At 33.1% G+C, this 22135-nt stretch overlaps 1 protein-coding gene across 5 annotated transcripts in view; it reads right to left on the bottom strand.

The window, feature by feature from the left end:
• Positions 1 to 22135, bottom strand: part of LRRK2 (leucine rich repeat kinase 2) — a 142756-nt gene that overhangs the window by 45026 nt on the left and 75595 nt on the right. For all 5 annotated transcript variants that reach the window (XM_057556675.1, XM_007168314.2, XM_007168313.2 and 2 more), the window contains 9 exons: positions 16396 to 16646; positions 15964 to 16112; positions 12218 to 12311; positions 9907 to 10093; positions 8633 to 8814; positions 6081 to 6310; positions 5548 to 5675; positions 4002 to 4220; positions 434 to 635 (listed from right to left, as the gene is read on the bottom strand). In XM_057556675.1, the coding sequence (XP_057412658.1) occupies positions 434 to 635; positions 4002 to 4220; positions 5548 to 5675; positions 6081 to 6310; positions 8633 to 8814; positions 9907 to 10093; positions 12218 to 12311; positions 15964 to 16112; positions 16396 to 16646 (1642 nt within the window). The remainder of the gene's footprint in view (positions 1 to 433; positions 636 to 4001; positions 4221 to 5547; positions 5676 to 6080; positions 6311 to 8632; positions 8815 to 9906; positions 10094 to 12217; positions 12312 to 15963; positions 16113 to 16395; positions 16647 to 22135) is intronic.

Consider the following 22135-nt stretch of genomic DNA (forward strand, 5'->3'; position numbering starts at 1 on the left):
CTGACAACATGTTATGCAACAGAGCAAGATCTGCCACTCGGTAGCTGCATCATCTCAGGCAACCATTGATTCTCCAAGTGCCAAGTTAAACCATCCCAATAATAATTCTTCTTTACAGTGTACAAATAGCCTCCACATAGGGTCTCACAGCTCCTGAATACTACAGTCAAGTTCTACAACCCACGTTTTAACTCCTGCTCAGAGACCTTTTCCACTACTGCCCTTAGATAATTTCTAAATTTTTCTCTTATGACATAATACATGATTCAACATCAATGCTTATGATGATCTTTCAAAAAGAAAAAAATCAGTTACCTATTAAAGAATTTTGTCAATATTCTGTTAAATTTTAAATGTAACTTCTATACAAGGTTCAGGTGCATTTTCACAAATTACTACAGCAGAGCTTTCAAAAAATATGCAATAAACAAACCTGATTCATTTAGGAAGTGAACTGCATGAGGAAGCTCATTTTCATCTAACTGCAGCTGATGTTCTTTCACAAGTTGTAATAATCGTTTCTGGTCAATTACAGGAAATTCAACTGGCACATTTTTACGCTCTGATAAAATGATTTTCTCAAGTTCTACATAGCAGTCTGGAATCAGCTGCCCAACAACAGGCTGATCTCGGATCTATGAAATTACAAATGACAAGCTGTGAAAATCCATTTTATTCATCGATTTGTCAGGTGGGTGATAAATTCTATGCTAATCATTCAGAACTGTATTTTTTAATAAAATCAAAATGTAATGTAAAACCAATTAAATTGTGAGGAATAAATAAGATGATCTTAAAATAAGAAAAATATGAACACAGAAGCCAATATGGAAAAAACTATCAAATAATATTACATGGAAATATTTATCTAGCTATTCAGAAAATCCATGGCAAAATCCAAGATAAATCATTGACCATAAATAAAGGACTTTCTGTTTTCTAAGACATTAAACTTACATGCAATAGATATGCTAGCATAAGAAGTCAGCAAGTATTGTAAGAGCGTTTGAACCTTATTTATTAGATGAAAATGTGATCCACAACCCAAGGTAAAACTAAATTTTGTTCTTGTTATTTGCAAAATGTTGTATTAGTAGAATGTACATATAAACAGTGAAATCTGGAAACAGACATAAAATTTCCTCACCCAAGCTATGCTTTTTCATGGAAACTTGAACTTGGAAAAATAAGAAATCATCTAAACCCCAATGATTCTGATATGAGAGGATGATTTGGGGTCTGTTACACTTAGAATCTAACAACTGTCTACTAATCAAGAGATACATAAAATAAAATTTTAAAAGAATGACCTTAAAGTGATAGTTTCTATAATTAAAATCTTTTCCAAACTTTTTTCTTAAAAATCTAATTTTAAATAGAAATGCAACTCTAATAGTAACTAAAATGCCTTTGAGAACCACCAGGTGGCACGCTCTCCCCATTTCTCAACTCATGAATATATTCTTGTATATTATTTTTACCTGACAACCAACATAATTTCTACTTGAATTCTTCAACTTATTACAAATAGAAATTGGGTTTTATTACACACACACACACACACACACACACACACACGCACACACACTTTAACTTGCTCTTTTTCTACTTTTAACTAGAATCTTAAGGAACTTGATTTACAGCAGCTTTAACCATTACTTTCATATTTACCTCCAAACATTCAAGATTGTTTCAAAGTACGCTTTGAACCAGAAAATTAAATATAATTTCACTAACCTGCACTTTTCATATTCCCTCTGTTCATCATTTATAAATTAAGATAAAACAGAACTTCAGATTGAAATTTATGTTTTAACCCAATAAGGGAAACCTACATATAAAAGTAAACAAGAGTTCTCACAGAAAGCAATCAAGTAACAAAAGGATGAACTTTACAGGGCTGGATTACAGGGCCAGCAAAGGACCCCACTCGGCTAAGGGGCTGGACAAGATTGAGAGGGATACTGTTGGCACTGAATTCTGTTTTGTCCTACTTGTTTTAAGCTTTATTATCAGGTCACCAACAGCCAAAAACAAAAGCTTTTATTCTAAAGTCTGCACAGACACATGTTAATAAGGGTGAGACAGGCAAAGAATAGAAAAGAGCCAGGATAAAAGGAAAAGATGAAAAACAAATGAAAGGGCAAACAAAAAAAAGATTTCTAGTAGATTAAAAGCTGTTGTCTGAATACAGGTTGAAGCACCTCAGGGAGGAAAGAATATTGAAGTTCTGGCAGGTTTATTGTTTTGGGGTCATCTGAATCACTATTCTGAAAAGCAATCAAACAGATTTTCAAACCAATATGCCAGACTGATGTATCCATTAGCAATAGATATCTTTCTTCAAATAATACTGCCATTTCTCAAAGCATTTATTTTACTTCCTTATCTGGCATTGCCTTCAGAGTTCATGTACAAGTGCAGAAAGAAAATTGGTCTCATTGATGGATAGCGATAAATTGTTGTTAGCCTAGAGCAATACCAGTCCATCTTGATGAACCACCTTCTCCACAGGCTTTGCTTCAACTACATTCAGCCTTTCTCAAAACAAACTCATCCTCCAAGAAGTCTTTTTTAAAATATGATAAATGTTCTGACATCAATGATAAAAAGAGAAGCCATTAAAATATTATAAATAACAACAAAGTTCTGTAAGCACAGGTATAGTCTCAAAAGAAAACTCCCTGTGTAAAGAGAATATTTAATTGAATATATTAATTTTGTATATTTGCTTCTTAAAAGTCATATTACTCTTTAGTCATATGTCCCACAAAAAAAGTAAGAAAACCTACAAATAAATGATATTTCATTCTTCTTATATAAAATGTCACTGATCCACCATTTGTAAAAGCTTTTAGTGACTGGGATAAATGTGCTGAAAGATACAAATGTGCAAATTCTCTCCCTGGGCACCACAAAGACCAGCACGTTTATAAATGGCTCATTAGGTTTTGGATAGGAGCATAATCTGTGGAAATGGAAAAGAACTAAGCTAACTAGCCAACACGTTATAACCAAGGTGACCATATAATTTATCGTCCAAACTGGAATGCTTCTGAGAATATAGTGGGACACAATTAATAATTATGCTGGGACTGTCCAGGCAAAACAGGACCCTTGTTATAAGCCATGGCCTTGATCATTAGTGCTAATGAGCTAAACCAACAGAGACTAACAGTGAAATCCACCATTGTGTTGTTATATTGAACTATTCAGGGTGTTTTTCAGTACAGTTCATACCATGCTGTCTGTAGAACCCAGGTAAAATTTCTTTCTCTTGCAAGTATTAAAAACAAGTGTTCTCACTGTTAACCAATCTATTTGTGCTTTATGAACTCTATGAATTACATTTGTCTTACCAGAAGAAAACTTTGGAATCAAAAACATAATTCTTAAAATGAAAAAAACCAGTTTGTATGAACTAGAAAATTGCTTAGACATTGATGAAAACCAAATTAGTGACCCTGATGATCAGATGAAAGAAACTTCTCCCAATATTGAGAAAAAAATATTTGGAAGGGAGATCACAGTGACAAGAGACATGAAGGAACAACAAAGTAAATCAAGGCGAGCATAAAATAAGAACTCCAAAAGAAAGGAGCAGATGGAAAATATAAGAAAGATAACCCCAAGACCCCAACATTCATCTTTATCCTTTTGATTGAATCACCACTACAGGAAGTTGGGAGAGAAAGGGCATCAGAAACATGTCCCCAGATTCTCTCAGGAATATTCTCTCAGCCTCTCAGATATCCTCTTAGTTTCTCTCAGTATCCTCAAATTATTTTTATTCCCACTTCTATGAGTTTGAAATAAAGTATAGCATAAATAATTTTAAAATTGAAAGTACTTTAATAACGCTAACAGCTCTGAAAAAACCCCACAATTTTAAGATAGCTGTTCTCTTCTCGAGACTTTTGACATTTCTTAGCAGTTGCACAACATGAGAATTAATAAATTGTATTTATCTACTACCTAAAGTCGGCAATGAACCATGTTACCTTGAAATTGAGGCTCTCATTTATGATAGTTTTCCGAAGTTTTGCCAAAGCGTCGGATTCCTCAGTGGCATTTACAAAGTGGTAATCCCGTATTGCAGGAAACCCTCGTTTGTTCAAGAGTTCCTTGGTGATTTTACTGATACAGGCTTTGCGCTGCTTCTCATCAGAAACATCCAAATGTGTGCCAACAAGAATCACAGGGGAAGAAGAAGCACGAGCCTACAGGGAAAGATACAAAATACTTTTGTGTTTGTTTTAAAATCAAGAGTGCTTACATTTCCACTGACATTCACTTTCTATGAAATTCACTTGAGTGGAAATGAGAAATCAAGACTTCTAAGAAGAAAATAACAACTGCCTTTCCTTCCTTAAACCTAAGAAAAAACTTACCCTTAAGAAATTTTTAAAAGTCAATTTTATGCCCCTTCTTATCCAATTATTACCACTTTTCTTTCAGGTGGCCTACGTAACAGTAATAGTACATTTTTCTTTTCATTTTTCCGTGCCTTAAAATGGGTTATTCTCTAAGTGTGCTTTGGTCTTCTAAATAAAATAGTATTTAATAACCCCCAAATTATATCAGAGTAATACAATTTGTTTTATATTTTCTCTTCCTTATCTGTAAATTCAATCTCCTTAATTCATATTAAAGTCATTTAGTGTGAAGTCTACAATGAAAAAAAAGTCACTAAAGCAAATATTACTGCGACTATAGTATTTTTTCACTTTGGCTAGCTATAATAAAGTCAAAAAAGGAAGTTAAAAAAATTACCAAAATGACAAAACAAGCTTGATGGAGCCAAAATTTCCTGACAAATCTTTTTAAGGGCTTGCCTCACAGAAGAGCCCACTGGAGCATCATTCAAAGACCATTCACTCTTTCTTTGGTCTCAATTCTAAAAAGTCATATATATTTAAAACCATATATACATAAAGTAATAGCTGACAATATGACAGCAAGGGACAAATTGGAAAAATTGCAAAATTCCAAATATACTATTAATCTGGGACCATTTAAAACTGTAAGATCTGAAGGACTTCACACTAAATTGCCTCTGAGGACAGAGTTGGTGATGCACAGATTGCTTTTTTTCACTATGGTTTATTTTAAATTAGGGAAGTTCATATTACCCTTAAGAAATAATATCAGGGAATTCCCTGGTCGCCTAGTGGTTAGGATTCAGGCTTTCACTGACATGGCCCAGGATCAATCCCTGGTCGGGGAACTGAGATCCTGCCAGGTACGTGGCACAGCCAAAAAAAAAACAGAAATAATATCAAAAATAGTTTAACTTATAAAATCTCAATCTTTATAGCTTAAAAGGGTTTCCAGTTTCTATAACTCTCACTAATATAGAAAACACTATTTTCATGTCACAACTTAATTACTCTTAAAATTTCCCAACTCAAAATTTTAGTGCTCCTTTCTTTTAAAAAATTATTTGAAGAGACTATTTGAAGCACCTTTTTGCCCAAAATAAATTACCTTACATACCAAAAAACTCCAAGAATTATTTTCTATTTTCAAATGATTAGAACAGATCACCTTTATATTGAAGAGCCAAGGTTTCATGGCATCAACTTCAGCTTGCCCTTTGCTAAGGTCATAGACAGCAAGATACAGGGCTCGTTGGGTCATAAAGTGGGGGTGAGTGCTGTAGAATTCCTCACAACCTAAATAAAGATTAGAGAATTTTTTAGCCTTCCAGAAAATAGGCAAGAATTCTTCATCTTCTTCAAAAATAAAATTAAGTGATACTATCCACTATTTATCACACAAAGAAAGAGAAAAACAATAAAAAGATGATGGTTACATGACTACACTGGCTTTTTACTAGGGACTGACAACTCTTCACATGTGTCAGCTACTTAGCTTCAGCTGGCACGTACTGGTTCCTAACATTTCCTTCCATGGCTTCTCCATTCTGGTGGCAAGGGTAGAATTAGGAGAAATAAGTGGCTTTGGAATAATTCCATAGGATCCACCAGGCCTCTTTGCAGTATTGGAACAGAAAATTCAGTTTTTAAATCCCTGTTTTAAAAGGGTGCGTGAATAAAAAATTCTAGCAAAATAAATACCTGCAAAATCCCACACATTTAGAACGAGGTCTTTCTTCCCTTTGCCTCTTATTTGGATGGGCCAGTCTTTCACGTCTATGCCAACTGTGGCACCTTGCATCCCAAGATCTGATTTCTTGATTTTCATTAATTGCTGCAATAAGGTGGTTTTACCACTCCCGGTATTTCCCACAATCATAAGTTTCATTCGGTTATAGGGCACAGCCTTTTTTAACCGCTGTTGAAGAAACCTGGTATTTGAAAAACAAAAATAAAATAAACTGCTTAGCAGTGTACTTATGATATAGGTGAATTCTTATGCACTGAGTTCTTTTAAATATCAAACTGTTCTAAAATACAGTATGCAAAAGAGTGCATAGCTCACATAACTAATAATGCATGTGTCTTTCAATGCACTATTAATGCATATATTTTGTTAGTGATGTTGGTGTAGTTGATAATGATCAGCAGCATTATCAAATATAATGACATTCTATCACCAGAAATAATCAAAATTTCAAAAATGTTTGTAATACTCATTAGAATTTTATACACAAACACACACAATTTCTTTAAATAACACAAATAAAACCCTAAAAATTATAAAGTATAAAATTTTACAAAGCTCATAGGATAAACAATCAAGGTAGAGTATATAAGCATACTGCTATACTAAACTTTGATAGTGAGGTCATATTTGGCACATTATACATGTGTATGCTACATATATTCATGTATGGTATACATAATGTATATATTCATATATATCATACATGCATATACATAATGTAAATGGAAAGGGAGAACATATTGGTTAAATTATAAATTGATACATATAAATGATTATACTATTAGCAGATAATATGTTGCTGTTCCTAATAGTCTTAATGCGAAAATAATTGAAACTAACTAGAAGTGCTGCAGGTGGCTAGCAATACCACCTTTAAATTAATAGTATATTTAAATGTTCTCAAAAATAAAATGGATATAGAAAGATATATTTTAACTATGTTAAAATGTTGCCACAGTTTAAAATTAGAAAAATAAACTAAATCATAAGTGAATCTTAGGGAATATTGACTGATTAATTCTCATAACTAATAGGAATCTGTCCAACAATCCTGATGATCTGAGCAAAAAGCATAATTATTTTCGTGAATTATTTGATGCTCTAGAAAACAAGATCTGGCAGATCAGATCTTGTACCTGCTGTTATTGAAATCAGTCATTTTCTCACATACAGCTTATGTTCTGTTTTCATCACCAATAAACAAGAAAATCAATGGTCCAAATGTCTATTTATTAAGAATTCATTCTTTGTCATTCTTTAAAAAAGCAAATGAGGACTACAATTTCTAAACTACTCCAGGTCTATGTTCTCTCTGAAAATGTTAAATACGTTTAAAAATATTTAGTTATATAGTAGCTTGATAATATAGCATAATACATCGAAAACCAGTTCTACTAAATGTTTAGTAAGAATTGAACAAATTTTTATATGAACATCTTTTCCAGTTTCAGGAAGGAAAATCATGGGAAATAATTGTGTAGGGTGAGGGCTAGTCACATTTATTTAGCATAGTTGGTGAAAAGATTTTTTTTTTTTTCAAATTAAATCACACTCAGGAGAACAAAAAAAACAAATCTTTGTTCATAAAAAGAGACAAAAAGCTAAATATAAATTAAGAAACTTTAAGGAAGAGATTTAGGTAACTAGTTCACTCGTAATGCAACAATTATTAATGTATGCCAGACTCTGTGTTTGGTGCCAAGAATGAAATAGTAAGTAAATGTAGCCATGGTCCTTGACTTAGTGGACATTATAGGCAAGTCAAGGATACATTGAGAGGTGATAACTGAGCTGAAACCTGTAAGATAAATATAGATAGCAGTAGTTTTGTGGAAATAAAAATAAATGATTTTACAGGTAGGTAACAATAAGAGTCATGGGCTCAAACAGTAACAATAAGACTAATGTGCTCAAACAGTAACTAATGTGCTCAAACAGTAACAAAGAGTGGAATAAAGTTCATTATTAAAGATATTTGAAGTTCATAAAATATAAAACCAGAAACAGTGATATGTGGAAGTTTTGGTGGTTTCAAAAATGATCAAGTTGAGTAGGTTATCAGCTTCCTAGGCAAAATTGATGTAATTTTATATCACTTAAGTAACTATAATGCTTTAAGATATAACAGACATATGATAACTATTTGCTAGTTTGCTATTTGAAATGCAGCTTGAGAAGTTATAATACTATGCTTTATTTCTTTAGATTGTATAACTGGTAACAAGAGACCAAATAGTAATAATTTCCTTTTAGAGTCCCTTTCTACTAAAAAGCATGATAAGGAGAAGCCATTCTCTCAACCTTAACTTGGCTAGGAGGAAATGAAAAACTCTGCAGTGGCACCAAACAAACCCATTTATTAAATAAAGGGCAAATGACATATCAACGTTGGATGGTACTATACATTTTTTTCTTAAATTGTAACTATATATCCATCAAAGTCACAAAGAAAGGATATCTGAAACAAATTTAATAAAAACAAATGAAAATAAAATTATCTAACCTTATGATGTCTTTGGCTTTACATCCTATGTGTTTAAAATCAAAATTAAGATGCAGTTCATCCAAAGGAAGATCCCATATTTTGCTTAATTTCCCCATTTCATTGGGAAAGGATCTCAGTTCCAAGTTGTAACTAACATCAAGAGATGTCAGATTTTCAAGACAGCCAATCTCAGGAGGAATCTTAATGAAATAAAAAAGGGTAAATCCTGTTGGTGGGAAGAAAGAAATGTGTGCTGCCAAAACACAAGATGCTAATAGGAAACAAGAGAGGATCAGAGATCCCATCAGCACCTTGCACAGCCTCTCAACAGAGTTCTAAAACTTTGCAAAGGCTTGTCATAGTTTTCATTATAAATGTTTGAAAACATACATATAAAGGACTTACCCCAATCTATGTCATTTATTTATAATCTTTAAAAACCCATTCTGCCTTAGTAACATATTTCATCACTTCACAACACTGAAAGTAAAGAAGTTTTTTATATGTATCCAAAACCAATCATCTGTGGCTTCAGTCTATTCCCTCACGCTGTGTTCTTCAGTAAAACTAAAGATCTAATCATCACAGACTTATGTACAACTTACTGTTCTTAAAATACAACTAAATGTTTATACCTTAAGTGGCATAAATATTGGAATTTTTTTCTGTTCCAAATTTTTAAGCAATATTCATTACTTCTATAATAGCAAACATTAATTTGCTGCAAAAAAAGTCAGGTATTCAAAAATATTCAGAGTTATTCTGAACCTCATGGTTTCAGACACTGTACTCTTTTTGGCTTTTATAGGCAATAGACTTGAACCTGGAAAAAAAAAAAGTTTTCTGGGACAAATGAATAATCAATTTCATATTTATAACAGAGACCTGTCCATTTGGGTGAATGCAGAAATTTAAGAATGTGGAAAAGAATGTCAGCTGAAAAACACAGGCTATATATGGCCCGGAGACAACTTGAGAAATGCAGCGTGTCTGACAGTCTGTTAACAGATTAGCGATTTTGTGATAAATTGACACACTTAAAGCATTACACACATTCATAATTAAATATATATATACAAATATTCAAAATAAAATAGAGCACAAAAAGTGATTTTTTAAGGAAATTAAGCATTGTTAATATACCCATTTACCTCAGGGTAGGATTAGATCTTATTCAAAAAGTAAGCAATATCAAATAACATATTTTGAAATGATTATTTGTGATAATGCAAATTATAAAAGCATATTTTCAAACTGGCAATAATTCTAAACAAATAAAGATGACCTCTTACCTCTTTCAGTTTATTATGAGAAAGATGTAGTTTCTCTACTCTAGACCATGCACATGCTTTTTCACTCAAGTCCAAGATACTGATCTGATTATGACTAAACAAGAGTTCCCTTAAGTTCAAAGATCTCCAGTGCACAGGACCTGGTAGATATTGAATATCATTGTTGCTCATATCTAAGGACCGCAGGCTGAAACAATACAATGTCAAGATAAAAATCAAATGAGTGTTTCCAAAATACATGAAATAACATCACAAGTAATTTTCACCAGAGTGAGAAGAAGGTATAACTTTACAACTAACATTATTTATATATGAGTATATACGTGTGGTTTTTTGTATGCATAAAGGTATATACGGGCTAGGAAAAAAAGGCATGTCTCAATAGGAACATTTTAAAAAGGACCAATAAAAACAAAATTGAGGCCTAATTTCCCTACTTCAGAAACATAAAAATGTCAACCATAATGAAAGACCAAGTGTTTTACAAACACTTACGATGCATGAGAAATCATAATTAACAAAGGCAAAAACAGTCATTAAAATTCCTGCCTTCTATACAAGATTTACAAATATGTAGCCTCCATTTCTCTATTCAATTTCACTCATACCTGGAGGGATTCTTCAGAGGTTGGGTCCTTAAGTTTACTATCATTTTTAGCAGCTTGCCTCAGTGTGAAAAATATCATAACATTGAGCATGATGTCTTGTATACAGTAGGCCCTCAATGTAAATTTGTTGCTTTCAGGCAGGAATAGCTACCCAAAGTTTGCAGGAAATAACAGAAAAACACATGTCACTTGTAAATGTACATGTGTAGGAAGAATAAAGATAGTCAACAATTGTGGTATATTTGACTATGTAAAAGGTTGCCTGGACTTTCACGACTGTATACTGATCCCTTTCATCCAGCATATTTGAAGTATTATGAATTAATTCTAAGCTCAAATAGCTGTACTGCCTGCTAGACCAAGATTCAGATCTGCAGAGCAACATTATTGCTTTAATTTTTAAATGATCTAGATTTTGCCCCAGTTACCTTATAAAAATGTTGAAAACAAGAAAATTAATTTGACTATATTAAAGATAAGACATGTATGTCTAACAAACAATGCAACTGAGACAAAGTTGAGAATTATCAGGTTGTTCAAAGGCAGTGTCTCTTAGCTTTAAGACTAAGCTTGGAGACTGAAGCTGGCCAGCCACATGCTCATTTGTGAAACAAAAGAATAAATTTAAAAAATACATATAAAACACTAAAATGTATACCTGAAGATGGTGTCTAAAGGTATAGTGTAATTAGGGACTGGATAATATTTTTAGTTCTCTGGGAAGAAAGCTTTCTTATGACATGCATCTTCTAATGAGCTTTTATAAATAGGTGGCTTCCAAACACATTTTCAAGAATAAACTATGTTTAAAATATAGGACCGACCACCTGTATTCTATAGATGCCTGTATGTCAGAATTAAGAGTCTGAAATCAAACCACCAGTGTTTAAGAACTGTGACTTCAGGCAAGTTACTTTCTCTCTCTTATGAAATAGTGTTCTCATTATAAAGTGGAGATGATAACAGTAAGTATTTCATAGGATTATTAGGAAGACTAAAAAGATGATCCATTGTTAAGCAGTAAAATACAGTGTCTGACACATTCTAAACCTAGACTTAAATTAACTATTATTCATCTGTCTCACACCTTCCATGGCTAAATTATAACTAAGTATTATTTGCCTGTATATGTATATATTTGCACATGTACCTTGATGGATTTTATTTATAATAAATAACACTAGTAGAATAGCTATTTAAGATTACAACACATTTGAAATCTAATTAATGCCTGGATTTGTAGTTAACAGGAAGCTTTTATTTTTAATGAAATTAACCAAAAATATCCCCAAATACTTTGAACGACATAAATTATCCTATTCTTCACCAAAAAGTCACTCAAACATAACTTAAGTAAAATTTCAAAGTTAATAGTGTTTTAGCAACATAATCCCCAAAGCAAGTGAAATTTTAAAAGTTAAAGTGATAGCTAGTACAATCTCATTTGATTATAATAATGCAACAATTAATTACTCTTAAATTGTTTCTACACAACAGCACATTAAATTAATATAAAAGCTAAAAAGTCCAAATAACAATTCACATCTTTTGTCTAATATTAAAAGTCAAACATTCATAGATTTAAAAACATTAAGTTTAGTAGATTTAGAAATCAATTACATTTATATGTCTAAGTTAAAACCATGTTTCTGAAGGTTCTGTTCCACCTCGTGTGGTTTTTAAAATTAAAATAATAAACTTACTGTGGAAGATTTAAAATTGCTTCCGGAACACATGTAAATCTGTTTTGAGATAATTTTAGGCTTGTCATGGAAGAAGGCAAAAAAGGCATAGCAGCTAAGAGAAAATGAAAGTGAGATAATGGACATTTTAATCACTTTAACTAGATTTCCATTAGATTCTACAATAAGAGCAGCTACCAATGATCTGTCACATAATTTAATTTCCATTCTCACACTGACAATAAAATAATTCTACTTTTAAAATAAATTAATACAACCACAAAACATTAAAACAATACACCATAAGACTCTTTTAACCTGAAAGCCACAAAAGTGTCTAAATATAAATTCATCTGTCCAACATCTGTACAAAGTAGAAATCATTAGAATATTCATTTCAAATTATGTGTGATATTATGTGACATAAATTATAGATTAATTCAAATTACTCTGAAGTAAGTCTAACAAAACATTTTGGAATATTTTACTAATCCACAATATAATATAAAAATAAAAATTCCCTATAACACCATCTTGTAAAGAGTATTCTATGGAATAATTATGGATGTTACTTAATAAAAGTATTCTTTGATCATATGATCTTAAGAGATTAGGGACCTCTCCACAGAGATTTCTACCTTGAATTTGGTGTTATTTCGATACGTTTTTGTACTTTTATGATGTATGTATCCACAGGTAATACATATTACTGTTTCGCATTACATAAATATTATCATATTATACATGTCTATATTCAATTTGCTTTTTCATGTAACAATTTTTTTTAGATTTATTTTTCATGTTGATAAATGCATCTTATTCATTTATTTTAATTGCTACGTAGCATTTCCATTGTATGAATACAGCCAATTTATTCATTCTACTGTTGATAGACATTTACATTCTTTCCAATGTTTGGCTACTATGAAAAATGCCATAATAAATATTCCTATGCTTATGCTTACTTGATGACTACTCAGTGCCTATGACAATGTTTAACAAATTGTCAAAAAAAACAAAAAGCAAAAGGGTCTTCTGTGAACAGTGAGAGGATGCCTCTATTGTATATAACCACTAGTAGAATTCCTGAACAGTAGGGCATCTACAATTTCATTAGAAATGCCAAATTTCCCTTTAAGACAGATATGCCAATTTTGTCAGTTATTCCTAAGGTATTTTATATCTTTTGAGACTAAAAATACATACTTTACAAAAAAAAAAAAGAGATTAGGGAAATATTATGCAAAATAAAGTGAAATATCTCAGAGCTGTCAATATTCTGGTATATTTTATAAATTTCCAAAAGGGAAATACAGTACAAGGTACCTCCAAGGAATATAATTCTATGGAACATAATTTTGGAAACTGAGCAAATCATACAGACTGTTTTCTCATCTGTAAAATAGTGCAGCTAAATCAGATGAACTCTGAGATTCTTTAGAGATCTGAAAATCTGTGGTTCTATGAAAGTGGCTTGAGAAATTATTTCTTAGCATTTTCAAGGTTAAAAATATGGGTTATGTTTTATCCAGAAAATCTTCGAGGGTCAAAATGTTCCAGGACATTACTAGACGCTGTCTTCCTGAGAAGCAGAAAGGTACATGCTATATACCTCACCTATTTCCAAAAAGTATTTGTAGCAAAATAAATTAGTAGAAATGATTCTCCACTTAGGAATTAAAAGTCTTAAGGTTCAGATTCTATATGGAAGACTGATAAAATCAAAGAACTGAAACTTCATTTCACATGGGACTTTTTAATGGTTGTAGTCCCACTCAGGTATGACCTCCATAATGCGTCTTTTCAAATATAAAACCACTTCTAAAATTATTACAAAGTTGTGCAGTGCAAACAGATTTTTTGAACACAGGTATGTTCAAGCTTTCACAACTAATTAATTAATTCTATGCCCCTGAACATGTCACACAAAAATCTCAGTGCTTCAATTTCCTCAATTAGACAAGCAGAGATCATACCTATCCTACCCTATAGGATTTTTGTGAGATTCAGCTGAGATAACATATTGGCCATAAGCTAGCCTTAGGGTCCCTCAGATGCTCTTCTTTCCAGACCTAACTTAATTAAACGTCACAGACACAAACACACTTCCCTGCCTCCACAGTCTGGATCAGATCCCCTTGAGGTATCCTCATAGCATCTTGAAACTTCTCCTCACAGCACTTAGTACGATATACAATTACATTTATTTATTCCATCATTATTCAATGACAGTCTTCTGAACTTAACTACACGTTCCTTAAGGACAGAGACTGGGTTGCTTTACTCACTAGTGAGTGAATCACTCTATTCCCCAGTTTCACTCTCATGGTAAGAACATGGTCAATATCCAAAGAGGGTGGAAGGAAGGGAAAAAGAAGGAAAATAATTCTATGCAAATTAATATGGATTTTATTGTTAGTAGTTTCTCAAAGTTCTGGAAAAATAAAATATCTTAAAGTAAGTTGTCAAACTATATTCTGCTATTAAACAGTATTAAAAATTATTTTACCAAGTCAGCTATAGAATAGGCATGTGGGTGGCAAGGTATGCATGGCCTCCATTAAGGAAGATAAAATATGGAAAGTTCCCATTTATTTCCATAGAAATATTCTGTTCCTCAATATTAGAACTTTCAGACAGGCTACAAATGAACATAATTCCCTGTTGTCTCACATGCTAAGAGAACATAGAGTATGCCAGGATTTTTAACAAAAGTGATGATCATATTGTGTATTATTATAATATTTTGCACAGAGCAAGAGCTCAATGAACACACATTAACCTAATTTAAAAACTTTTAAATAATTAATTTTATTTCTAAAAAATAATAATAGTACTTATACTCCAAAAAACTGCTGAAGAAACTTCAGTAGGAAACTCAGTATTTCTGCTTCAAGCAGCTCAGGCAACTATAAGCATTTTTAGTATAATCCTGTAAAAGGAACCACAGTTTAATGACTATCTGCAGTCCAAGATATTGACATTTTAGCCTATGACAATAACAACATGTTAAATACTGTAATACAATTTTTAATATTAAAATTTTTAATTTTTTAATATTAAAAACTAGACTTTTTTTAGAGCAGCTTTAGGTTTATAGAAAAATTGAGCAGAAAATACAGAGAGCTCCCACATCTACCTTTTCCCCTCACCATCACCACCCCAGACACATGCATCTTTCCCCCATTATGAACAACTAGAATAGTTTGGTATACTTGTATGTATAATTGATGAGCCTATATTAATAAATTATTATTAACTAAAGTCCACAGTTTACAATAGAGTTCACTCTTTGTGTACTATATTCTGTGGGTCTTGATGAATGTATAATGACATGTATCCACATTACAGTATCACACAAATTAACTCCACTGCCCTAAAAATCCCCTCTTCTCCACCTAGTCATCACTCCCTTCCTCCCAAATCTTGGAAATCACTGATTATTTTACTAACCCCTTAGTTTTGCCTTTCCCAAAATGTCATATAGTTGAAATTATACAGTGTGTAGCCTTTTCAGATTGGCTTCTTTCACTTAGCAATATGCATTTAAGTTCCCTCCACATTTCACGGCTTAACAGCTCATTTCTTTTTATCACCAACCTGCTAACTTGATATTTAAAACTCCAGCATAATATTTAACTGAAATGCCACTTTTAAATCCCCACCTAAAATGTACATATATCGCTCATGCAATTACATTTATTTGTTGCATTTGACCCATACAACACTCAAAAGGACTGGAAGGAGAAGACATATAAAACACTTACCAAGAAAATTCATTCTGGCACTTAAACTCTCCACTTTAGGACAAGTCTCAAGAAAGTCCTCTGATAGAGATGAAATGTGGTTTTTACTAAGGTTTAAAATCTTCAGTTCCTTCAGGTTCAAAGGGGAACATATTCCTGAGATTTTATTTCTAGTCGTAAGAGACAAAATTAGGATTAAATGGCATAAATTCACATGCTTTGAAGAAAAATAGTCAAAATATCTTCAAAAACAGCATTAAAGCATGTTTATTAATTTTAAAATTAGTTTTAAAAATTTAAGTCAATTGATAGAAGCTGTATTATGAATTTCCTCAGTCTTTTATCACATTACCATGTAAAACTCATTACTATGGAAACAATGTCATTGTATGTCAACCTTATGAAACTTCAAAGTGAGGCGACCCTTTTTTCTTCAATGAACCCCTTTCTTACCCTTCTAAAATGAGCTGTTCAAGTTTCTCTACCACATCACCGAGATTCTCAGGAAGAAAAGATAGCTGATTGTAGGACAGGTTAAACTGTTTCAAGGTTGAGCACCTCACAGCCCGATCCAAAATGACTGAGGGTCCAATGTCATTTCGAGAGACGTCAAGGTTGGCAATACAATTCATTTTCAACAAGTAAGGGGGAAATGATGTAAATTTATTACTTTGCAAGTCCAAATGTGTCAAACACTTCAGAGTCTGGAAAGACAATATTTTAAAATTTTTAAATGAACCACCTGAACAACTTAAGATTAGCTAATATTTCTGCCTTCCATATCTCTGGTAACTAGAACCATTAAGAATTTTCCAAAAAATTGAAAACACAATCTACAAGAGAACTTCAGTATACTGACTGGTACTACCTGCTCTGCTATAAAATGGGTAAAGCCAGGAAAAATATAACAGGTAGAAGGTCAAAAGCAGGCTCACAGAAATAAGGTTTAGAGTCTAATTCAGCTTTTCTTGTAAACTATTCCTGCAATGAGTAAAATGGAAGAATAATAGGCTCCAACAAATATTTGAATTAATGACTTAATGAATAAGCAGTATAACATAATCCTGGGAATATAGTTTTTAACACTAGCTTTTAGAAATTGTTATACATTTTAATATAAATAAGATTTACCATAAAGTAGTCATGTATATAATACACATTTTATTTATAACCTCCTCTTTTATTTTCTATTTTTTTAATTTATTTTATTTATTTTTGGCTTCATCGGGTCTTCGTTGCTGTGCACAGGCTTTCTCTAGCTGTGGTAAGCAGGAGCTACTCTTTGTTGCGGCGTGCCGGCTTCTCATTGCGGTGGCTTCTCTTGTTGCAGAGCACGGGCTCTAGGCACGAAGCCTTCAGTAGTTGTGGCATGCAGGCTCAGTAGTTGTGGCTCGTGGGCTCTAGAGCGCAGGCTCAGTAGTTGTGGTGCACAGGCTTAGTTGCTCCACGGCATGTGAGATCTTCCCGGACCAGGGCTCAAACCCGTGTCCCCTGCATTGGCAGGCAGATTCTTAACCACTGCGCCACCAGGGAAGCCCTAACCTCCTCTTTTAAATGAAACGTTTTGCTTCAAATATCTATTTTCTATTTTTAAGTAATTTCTAATTTTACTATGATAATAGCAAAACTTCCATTTATGTATCATATCAATTTTTAAAATGTTTGGTACGAATTACTGTCAAAGGGCTAAACTACCAAAAAACAATCACTTCCTTATTCTCCTCCTTATATATCAATATATGTACTTATTCTCATATGTAATTCTAAACAGTTTAACATGATTATAAAGGCTTATTAATGGATCACTGCCCAAAAATTTTGTTTCAAAATTTCCATCATTGTTTCAGATACTACAAGATTATTCAGAAGGAAAGATTTTTACATTGTTTATTCCCAAGGTTTAATCAGCAAATTTTCTTGTAGAGACAGTTACAAGCAGTAACAAAAAGTCCCATCTAGTGGTGCTGACTTGAAATTTCCTTAGAGAAAGTTATGAGCTGGCCCACTCTTTGAATGCCCTAATGTATCTCACCTTGCCATGCTCTCTTCATTCTCTTTGTTTCAGCTAGGCTAAATTCTAGTTTTCTTTTACTTACTCTTTAGCAAATATTGACGGTCTACCAAGTGTCAGTCATTAATTCCTTCACAAATTAGTTCAGTAATCATCTATCAAACCTCTACTATAAGTCAGACCTTAGTAGGCACTGGGGATACACATGAACAAGGCTAAAACAGTTCCTGTTCTCAAGGAGTTTACAATTTTGTGAGGACAATATACCTTAGATCAAAATTTATAGTAATGAGCACTGGAAGAAAAAGAGTGGATGCCGGGGAAAGGTAAACCAGATGGTAGCCAACCTAGCCTGGAGGGAAGACAAGGAGAAGAAAGGAAGAAGATGGTAAGGAAGTGACATTTAAAATGAGGCCCTTTGAAAACTTCCCTAATATGGGAAAGGAAATAGTCAATCAAGTCCAGGAAGCACAGAGTCCCACACAGGATAAATCCAAGAAGAAACACACCAAGACACATATTAATCAAACTATCAAAAATTAAATACAAAGAAAAAATATTAAAAGCAGCAAGGGAAAAACACCAATAACATACAAGGGAATCCTCATAAGGCTAACAGCTGATCTTTTGGCAGAAACTCTGCAAGCCAGAAGGGAATGGCAGGACATATTTAAAGTGATGAAATGGAAAAACCTACAAACAAGATTATTCTACCCAGCAAGGATCTCATTCAGATTCGATGGAGAAATTAACAACTTTACAGACAAGCAAAAGCTAAGAGAATTCAGCACCACCAAACCAGCTTTACAACAAATGCTAAAGGAATTTCTCCAGGCAGGAAACACAAGAGAAGGAAAAGACCTACAATAACAAACCGAAAACAATTAAGAAAATGGGAACAGGAACATACATATCGATAATCACCTTAAATGTAAATGGATTGAATGCTCACACCAAAAGACACAGACTGGCTGAATGGATACAAAAACAAGACCCCTATATATGCTGTCTACAAGAGACCCACTTCAGACCTAGGGACACATACAGACTGAAAGTGAGGGGATGGAAAAAGATATTCCATGCAAATGGAAATCAAAAGAAAGCTGGAGTAGCAATTCTCATATCAGACAAAATAGACATTAAAATAAAGACTATTACAAGAGACAAAGAAGGACACTACATAATGATCAAGGGATCGATCCAAGAAGAAGATATAACAATTGTAAATATTTATGCACCCAACATAGGAGCACCTCAATACATAAGGCAAAGGCTAACAGCCATAAAAGGGGAAATCGACAGTAACACAATCATGGTAGGGGACTTTAACACCCCACTTTAACCAATGGACAGATCATCCAAAATGAAAATAAATAAGGAAACACAAGACATAAATGATACATTAAACAAGATGGACTTAATTGATATTTATAGGACATTCCATCCAAAAACAACAGAATACACTTTCTTCTCAACTGCTCATGGAACATTCTCCAGGAGACATCATATCTTGGGTGACAAATCAAGCCTTGGTAAATTTAAGAAAATTGAAATCGTATCAACTATCTTCTCCGACCACAACACTATGAGACTAGATTTCACTTACTGGAAAAAATCTGCAAAAAATGCAAACACATGGAGGCTAAACAATACACCACTTAATAACCAAGAGATCACTGAAGAAATCAAACAGGAAATCAAAAAATACCTAGAAACAAATGACAAGGAAAACATGACAACCCAAAACCTATGGAATGCAGCAAAAGCAGTTCTAAGAGGGAAGTTTATAGCAATACAATCCTACCTCAAGAAACAAGAAACATCTCAAATAAACAACCTAACCTTACACCTAAAGCAATTAGAGAAAGAAGAACAAAAAAACCCCAAAGTTAGCAAAAGGAAATAAATCATAAAGATCAGATCAGAAATAAATGAAAAAGAAATGAAGGAGGCAATAGCAAAGATCAATAAAACTAAAAGCTGGTTCTTCGAGAAGATTAAAAAAATTGATGAACCATTAGCCAGACTCACCAAGAAAAAAGGGAGAAGACTCAAATCAACAGAATTAGAAAGGAAAAAGGAGAAGTAACAACTGACACTGCAGAAATACAAAGGATCAGGAGAGATTACCACAAGCAACTGTATGCCAATAAAATGGACAACCTGGAAGAAATGGACAAATTCTTAGAAAAGCAATACCTTTGGAGACTGAACCAGGAAGAAATAGAAAATATAAACAGACCAATCACAAGCATTGAAATTGAGACTGTGATTAAAAAATCTTACAACAAACAAAAATCCAGGACCAGATGTCTTCACAGGCGAATTCTATCAAACATTTAGAGAAGAGCTAACACCTAGCCTTCTGAAACTCTTCCAAAATATAGCAGAGGGAGGAACACTCACCAACTCATTCTACAAGGCCACCATCACCCTGATACCAAAACCAGACAAAGATGTCACAAAGAAAGAAAACTACAGGCCAATATCACTGATGAACACAGATGCAAAAATCCTCAACAAAATATTAGCAAACAGAATCCAACAGCACATTTAAAGGATCATACACCATGATCAAGTGGGGTTTACCCCAGGAATGCAAGGATTCTTCAATATCTGCAAATCAATCAATGTGATACACAATATTAACAAATTGAAGAATAAACACCATATGATCATCTCAATAGATGCAGAAAAAGCTTTCGACAAAATTCAACACCCATTTATGATAAAAACCCTCCAGAAAGTAGGCATAGAGGGAACTTACCTCAACATAATAAAGGTCATATATGACAAACCCATAGCCAACATTGTCCTCAATGGTGAAAAACTGAAACCATTTCCTCTCAGATCAGGAACAACACAAGGCTGTCCACTCTCACCACTATTATTCAACATAGGTTTGGAAGTTTTAGCCACAGCAATCAGAAAAGAAAAAGAAATAAAGGGAATGCAAATCGGAAAAGAAGAAGTAAAACTGTCACTATTTGCAGATGACATGATACTATACATAGAGAGTCCTAAAGATGCTACCAGAAAACTACTAGAGCTAATCAGTGGATTTGGTAAAGTAGCAGGATACAAAATTAATGCACAGAAATCTCTTGCATTCCTATACACTAATGATGAAAAATCTGAAACAGAAATTGAGGAAACACTCCCATTTACCACTGAAACAAAAAGAACAAAATACCGAGGAATAAACCTACCTAAGAAGACAAAAGACCTGTATGCAGAAAACTATAAGACACTGATGAAAGAAAGTAAAGATGATACAAACAGATGGAGAGATATACCATGTTCTTGGATTGGAAGAATCAACATTGTGAAAATGACTATACTACCCAAAAAAATCTACACATTCAATGCAGTCCCTATCAAACTAGCAATGGCATTTTTCACAGAACTAAAACAAAAAATTGCACAATTTGTATGGAAACACAAAAGACCACAAATAACCAAAGCAATCTTGAGAAAGAAAAACGGAGCTGGAGGAATCAGGCTCCCTTACTTCAGACTATACTACAAAGCTACAGTAATCAAGACAGTATGGTACTGGCACAAAGACAGAAATATAGATCAATGGAACAGGATAGAAATACCAGAGATAAACCCACGCACATATGGTCACCTTATTTTTTGTAAAGGAGGCAAGACTATACAATGGAGAAAAGACAGCCTCTTCAATAAGTGGTGCTGGGGTAACTGGACAGCTACATGTAAAAGAATGAAGTTAGAACACTCCTTAACACCGTACACAAAAATAAATTCAAAATGGATTAAAGACCGAAAGGTAAGGCCAGACACTATAAAATTCTTAGAGGAAACCATAGGCAGAACACTCTATGACATAAATCACAGCAAGATCCTTTTTGACCCATCTCCTAAAGAAATGGAAATAAAAAGAAAAATAAACAAATGGGACTTAATGAAACATAAAAGCTTTTGCACAGTAAAGGAAACCATAAACAAGACGAAAAGACAACCCTCAGAATGGGAGAAAATATTTGCAAATGAAGCAACTGACAAGGCATTAATCTCCAAAATATACAAGCAGCTAATGCAGCTCAATATCAAAAAAAGAAACAACCCAATCCAAAAATGGGCAGAATAACTATAGACATTTCTCCAAAGAAGATATACATATTGACAACAAACACATGAAAGGATGCTCAACATCAC

Source organism: Balaenoptera acutorostrata, chromosome 11, assembly GCF_949987535.1.
Source record: "Balaenoptera acutorostrata chromosome 11, mBalAcu1.1, whole genome shotgun sequence".
NCBI classification, from domain to species: Eukaryota; Metazoa; Chordata; class Mammalia; order Artiodactyla; family Balaenopteridae; genus Balaenoptera; species Balaenoptera acutorostrata.